Raw genomic sequence first — 6,897 nt, forward strand, 5'->3', positions numbered from 1 at the left:
GACCAGACATAATCATCTTAATTGATTCCTTATTCATTAATGACAACCTCCTATTCTAACTCTTTAAAAACTTTGATTGAGACAAATTATGAGGATTAAACACCTCTATCTCTAGCCTATTTTGTATCCAATATAGTAGATGTTCCTTTGATACTTGGTGGTTAGACTCAGGGTCAACTATTCATGTTGTTAATTCTCTGCAAGGATTCATAAGCCTAAGGAAACCAAATGATATTGAAGCTAAGGCCATTGTGGGAGATGGATTTATAGTACATGTATTAGAAATTAGTATTGTTTATTTGTTTTTTTTCCTTTTTGACACCTTTTGATTTTATAATATTTAGTTTATGTACATTTCATGAGAAGAAATTTGACTTCTATTTCAGCTTTGGACAAGCGTGATTACACATTTTTTGTCAAAGTAGAAGTTTATGCGAGTTGGGCTCAGGAGGCTCACCAGGGTCAGGGGGCTCAAGGCCCAAAGAACACTTATAGAGATACTTACATATTACCCACCAAAGAGATCATCACATCAACATCAAGAGTTAAATCCATGACCTCTCGGTGTGTGAGTCAACTCCTTATTAACTGAGTCAATCTACCTTGTTGTGTGAAGGATATTAGTCGTTATTATTACTTTGACTTTCGTCCGCTCATCTTGTACACCAGTCAATCGTTCAATCCGTCATCTAGCAAAATCAAACTTTGCAACGAACAAAAATAAATTCAAACATTGTTGGAGCTTTGATGGACTTCTTAGCATTGTAGCCAACCATGTATATTGCAAAGTGTTGCGTGAATGATATTAGTCTTAGAATCTAAGTTATTACTTTGACTTTCGTCCGCTTATCCGTTACATCCATCAACCCTCATCCAGCAAAATCAAACTTTACGACGGACAAAAATGAAATCTTGTTTATGGACCGTGGTTTCATTCAAATTGGTTGTATTTCATCCTAAACAAACTCTTATTTGTGACCGTGGTTTCATTCATATTGTTGTATTTCATCATAACCAAATTCTTACTTGTGCACTGTGGTTTCATTCAGATTGATTGTATTTCTATTTCATCATAAACCAACCAATTCTGACCGTGTACTTCATAGTAAATTATTAGAGTGCTACATAATTTCCATCTTAATATGTTAATTTCTAGTTTTATTTTACCATTGCTAAGTGACAATTTCTAGATTTTTATTTTCTTCGTACATATAATCAATTATCTAAGAATTGAATCAATCCATAATTTTAAAAACTGAAATAAAATCATATTTAAAATTTTTAAAAAGTGATTGCATGCATTCCAAAAGAATCCTTGGAACAAATGTTAACATTTGCTTTAAAAAACAATCTTCTCGATAAGACATTGCTTATCACTATCAGATTTATTCTAAATCCAAATTGGATTTTCTCATAATCATCGCTAGAATCCAAATTTCTGTCTATTACAACAACACAGATTCAGAAACATTCAGAAACAGGCAAAATTCAAGGGTAAAATCAATAATCATAGTTGTAAAACTATCCGTAAAAAAATCTTAGTTGTAAAACTAGGCATCATAATTCTAAGGTTACCCGATAAAGATCCGGCCACTGAATAAAACCACCCTCATTCCCTCACTACTACAATACATTGAAAATTCTAGTCCCAATTTTCCAGACTGCATTCCTTTTTCCAATGAAATTCTTTATTGAATTAAGTACGAGGGCAGCTCGATTAAATTGAACATGTTTCACCCCCCTGCAAGATAGAAACCAATGCAGACTTCAGAATTCTAATCCCATAAACCAGGACTCCCCCTTGTACTAAATTACACTTAAATCTCATTACTCATAATATGTCAACAAAAATAAACATGTTTAGCCGTTGTTGTCACAGAACCCTTACGATTTACTCCTGGATGTTCAATGCGGAGTCTAAACCATTCACAATATTTAAAAACAATCCAACAGAGACAATAAAGCATAAGGTTTATAGATTGATGAGTTACAGAATATGACATGTGGTCCTTTCTGCACAATATTGTGCATGTTCCTGAAGATAATGTACTATCCAAAGCATACAACGATAAAGGGGGAGGTGGTCCAAAAACATTTAAGATGAAAAGTATGATAGTGGTCATAACCTACAATTCTGAACTAAGCTCTTCATAAATATCATTCAGACTAAAAATAATGCAATTAAGCCTTCGATTTCTTCCCTTTGGCTTCGTTATTCGGTTGGTTCTTGAAGGGCAGGAAAGTCTTTCCACTCATGAATGGCCTGAGGACTTCTGGTATCTCTACCCCATCCTCCTTCTGGTTGTTTTCTAGTATGCAGCAAATGGTCCTCTCAGTAGCAGTGAGAGTAGAGTTCAACAAATGAACGTAATCCTTCCTTTGGTCATTGCCCTGCAACAGGAAAAAAGATGCAAGAGCTAACAGTCAAAATCATGAAATTAAAGTCTTGTAGACGGTTGAAATTAGTTAGCCAAAAGAACATATTGCCCATGGCAAACCATATGTATGCAGTCATTGACACAGTTTAAGTTATCATAAGGTCTAACTGCATAATGTATTATTAGGCCTATAAATAGAAGTAAGCATCGTCATTACTGACAGCTATTCTTAGAATGTTTTCATGCAGACAAAATTTACTTGATTGCAAAATATAATTTCAACGAAAGACTAGTCACCAGAGAAGAAAGTACTTCGAAATTTCAGAAAGTATGAACTTCTTCAACCTAAAGTAATTGAACTTAGGCATAACTGACCTTTTTCTGTCCAAATCGAATTTCTAATTTTCTGGCCTGGTAGTCAGTACAATTTGAACAGGATACCAACTCCCTGTAAGTTTGAGAAGCTGGAAACCATGCTTCAAGATCATACTTCTTCGCGGCAGCATCATTTAAAGCACCAGATACAATGGAAACAATTTGATATGGAATGTTCAGCTGCAGTAAATAAAACGTAATAACGTAAGAGAAGGAAACTAAAAAGGAGGGCAAAGAAAGCTATCAATTTAGGTCAAAAAAACCAAGATAACAATCTATGTGCAATGGCTTATCACTATCAGGCAATAACCACAAACATACAACAAAGTCCTACATATCAAACCTTACAAGATATATTGAGATGCTTTAAACAAGACGGCAGATTAATCCCATAGATTAGCAGATTAATCCCATTGATTAGCAGATTAATCACATAGATTACTTTTAACATGGGCAGCCAATCATTCCAAAACTATTTTCCTAATGCAAGGTTACATTAAGAAAAAACTTTACCATATTAAACGAGCGTCATAGGTCTTGATTTTTTTTTCCTTCTTATATATAGGACCAGAGGGAGTATTATATTATAAATCTTAAATTACTACTCTTTTATAAATTGTTTTGAAACAATTGCTCTAATGAAAAAATGGCTTTATTATGAAGGACATTGTCGTACCGCCTTGTAAAATTCTTCAGAGTTCGTAAGCATTTCCTCATGCATGTCCCATGAATCATTTTCTTTTGGGGAGGTAATACAAAACTGCTCTACTTTCTCAAACTGGTGAACTCGGAATATTCCTAGAGTATCTCGACCGTGAGATCCAGCTTCTTTACGAAAGCAAGATGAATATCCAGCATACCTGCAGAAAGTATGTTTCCAAAATTAAAAATATAACATAGTTTTCCAGTTTAATATGAAAGATGTGATTAAATTCATGTTACCTAAGGGGTAGCTGGGTAGGTTGAATCCAATCATCTATATGATATGCACAAAGTGGCTGTTCTGCTGTTGCAATTAGATATTTGTCATCTCCTTCACCAGTTACCTAACATAATAATTCCTTAGATATGACCAGTTCAGAGGAAAAGATTGGGAGTAGTCTTAGGCTTGTTAGTAAGCATTGAAGTATTAATACTCGGTGGCCTCAAAATCTCAAATATAAAACTACTTCTAATATATTTAATGATGTCATTCCAAAAATAATCATATTAATATAAGTTTTTTTATTCAATAGTTTATCTCATTGAACAAATTTTCATGAATATCACTTTTCAGAATGCACACATTTTTTCTGTCAAAAAGAGAAGAAAGAAAGCATTTCGGTCTTAGACAGAGAACATTAACTGCATTTAACTAAATTTCTCAGTAAGTGTGAGATTAGGTGCTTTTGTTTAAAATTGAGACTAAGCCGGCATGGTTAATTGTTAATATGACCTTTGTCAGGACATGAACATTGACCCTCCAACTCCTTTTAACCCATACATCAACTGTTTCAAGCCAGTTAAATCAACAGAAACAATAAACACTGCAATAATGTTAACGGCAGTTTGGCACCTTAAAATCACAAAGCATAAGAATCTTAAAATCAAATTATAAGCTTGTAATAGACTACGAACTATGTACAGAGGCCATCAAGAATATGTTTTTAATAAAATCAAATTCTTATATGGACACCTAAATCAACATATTTAAATTAACTTGAGAATTTTACCTTATAAAGTTCTTCATCGAATTGGGCTAATTGAGCACACTTGGACATTATATCTTTTCTCATGAAGAAAGGAGTTTGTAATAAGGTATATTCCCTTTTCTCCAAAAATTCAAGCCCGAAGTTGATTAGAGCTTGGTTAAGACGAACGCCATCTCCTTTGAGATAGAAACCTCTACCTCCAGCTACATCAGCTCCTATTATGCATCAAGCAACATGGCAAAAACTATTAGAATACATTTAGAGTAGGAAAGGTATATAATCAGAAATGCAGAGCCTATCAAAACCATTGTTGATTAACATAAAAAGCTTCAGTTGGGAAAGACACAGATAGAGCGAAAAGGATGATGCACAACTAACGGAAAGAAACTACACTCTGCAGTCTTACATTTTAAGGCATCAAATCAAAATACTCAACAGTGTCATAATTCGGGATAGTAGGAGAAAGATACAGTGGAAACCACACACTAGTTCAACAGATAAGTTAAAACACACAAGAAAGCAAACAACTAGAACAGAAGTGTTTGGTGAAAACGGCAACATTTAAACCAGAATCACATACAAACCTCAAAATTATAAATTAAAAAGAAATACAAAAAGTGACTTGAATAGATGAATAAATTCCAACCTTTCTTCAAATCTGCTATCCCGAGAAGGTCAACAAGATCTACATGATTCTTGAGTTTAGGTTCCACTCTTTTCTCTCCCCATGTTCTAATCACAGCATTGTTTGCCTGAAACATGGATTTATGGTAAGACACATTATATAATGAAAGAAAAAATAAAGAGAAATAGAACTAAAACTAGATCAAACCTCGTCCTTGCTGATCGGAACGGTATCATGAATGAGGTTACCAATGGTTTCCAATCTGGAATTCAAGCTGTTTAGAGCTTCACCGGCTTCAGCCTCTTTATCCGCTATCGATTTCTTAGTCACTTCAGATTCAGCAATCAACTGAGTTGCATCTTCACCAGCCTAACACACAGACACATTAAAATCATGAGGATTTGCAATTGCATGTGTATAAGTAAGAATTGAATGTAGTGATTCTTACACGCTTGAGTTTGGAAATTTCCTTATTGTACTTGTTGAATTCTTTTCGGAGATTCTCCAATTCGTATTGACCTGCAACAAAACAAGATTAGGTCGATGCCATTGTTATACAGTAACGATATAGAGATATAGAGAGATAGAGAGAGATGAGTACGCTCTCGCCATTGTTTGTCGAGAGTGATAACTTCGTCGACAACTTCAACACTGGCGAATCGACGGCGTTGAGATTCGCGAACGAGTTCAGGGTTGCCGCCCTTTTCCTCTCTGAATAGGTTGATGTCCAACATGCCTCACGCCGTCAACCTCTCACTGTAAACTCGCTGAAGGTGGATGAAGAAATTAGAGAGTAAACCAGGGTTTTGCAATTTTATTTTTATTCTTATATTTTAAAATGTCTATTTTTTAGAGAATTTTTTAACACGCGGTATGTTTTTCTATAGAAAGGCCGAAAATATATAAATGCCCTCGACTACCATAAATATATTTTTGGAATCACCTTTATTTAGGTTTTTTATGGATAAAATCTTATAAAAGAGTATTTTCGAAAGGGATTCTTAGATGTATTTTCGGAAGCACTCCAACTATAAATTATAGTTTAGTCTAAGAAACTTCATATGTTATGCAGATACGTGTGCTGTCTGTAACCCTTCCTCATTTCAGAAAGTGTTTTTGAACTAGAAGCACAAAACTCAAACACAAAATTCTATCAAACTCTCATTGTGTGAAAATTATTCCATTGTGCGAAAATCTAATGAGAAATCAACAAGCAACAGACAAACATCATTGTTCAAGTTTCATCAACCAACAAAAATAAAAAATTGTAAGTTATTTTCAAGCTTTTTGAGTTAATGTAATTTCACCTAAAAATTGTGTTTTAGGTTAGATAATCCAAGTATTTTTAGTGTTTACAAGCTTAAAAGTAGGAATAAACGTTTTTGTATGGTTGTTTTTCTGATCAATGAATTTTTTTTTGAGGTGTTAGTTAATGACTGAGCTTCGCCATTAGCGAAGCAGAAAAGTTGCAGGTCGTACTAGAGATACATATCCGGTTTTGTTCAACGTTTACATATAAACCCGGAAATGCATCTCCAGTTTTAGTTTGTCTGTATTTTGTCCATTTTTTTAACACGAGTCTTTTTGGTAACGTTTTTTCGCACTTCTACATGAGTTATTGCTGAAATACCATCTAGGTTGAGACATGGTAGGCTTGCACAACAAGTTTCATTTCGGAGGGAAACGAGTCAAACATCCTAGGCTCCTTCTACCTTTGGACAACTTGTGGTGGATGCGACTTCAGGTTTTGGTGTTCACGTTTCTCTGCCTATTTCATCGTCCTTCCGCAGTAGACGAAGTTCTCTAGGTCCTCCCTCTCCACCTTCAT

General features: G+C 34.5%; 1 protein-coding gene across 1 annotated transcript; it reads right to left on the reverse strand.

Moving 5' to 3' along the window:
* Nucleotides 1-1,952: 1,952 nt before the first annotated feature.
* LOC131633913 (serine--tRNA ligase-like) lies at nucleotides 1,953-5,877 on the reverse strand. Its single transcript, XM_058904584.1, has 9 exons — nucleotides 5,671-5,877; nucleotides 5,518-5,588; nucleotides 5,277-5,438; nucleotides 5,091-5,196; nucleotides 4,466-4,659; nucleotides 3,696-3,799; nucleotides 3,430-3,613; nucleotides 2,754-2,933; nucleotides 1,953-2,391 (listed from the first exon to the last, which is right to left on the reverse strand). The coding sequence occupies exons 1-9, from the start codon at nucleotides 5,801-5,803 to the stop codon at nucleotides 2,182-2,184; spliced, it is 1,344 nt and encodes a 447-aa protein (XP_058760567.1). The 5' UTR covers nucleotides 5,804-5,877; the 3' UTR covers nucleotides 1,953-2,181.
* Between the last annotated feature and the right edge of the window lie 1,020 nt (nucleotides 5,878-6,897).

Source organism: Vicia villosa, unplaced genomic scaffold (genome assembly GCF_029867415.1).
Source record: "Vicia villosa cultivar HV-30 ecotype Madison, WI unplaced genomic scaffold, Vvil1.0 ctg.001190F_1_1, whole genome shotgun sequence".
NCBI classification, from domain to species: Eukaryota; Viridiplantae; Streptophyta; class Magnoliopsida; order Fabales; family Fabaceae; genus Vicia; species Vicia villosa.

Bases quoted from the DNA above. Each gene is read 5' to 3' on its own strand.
- LOC131633913 (XM_058904584.1), bottom strand. From the start codon at position 5,803: ATGTTGGACATCAACCTATTCAGAGAGGAAAAGGGCGGCAACCCTGAA. The intron at 5,439-5,517 runs GTAAGAATCACT...TCTGTGTGTTAG, and splicing joins AAATTTCCAAACTCAAGCGT to GCTGGTGAAGATGCAACTCA. The intron at 3,614-3,695 runs GTAACATGAATT...TACTTTCTGCAG, and splicing joins CCTACCCAGCTACCCCTTAG to GTATGCTGGATATTCATCTT.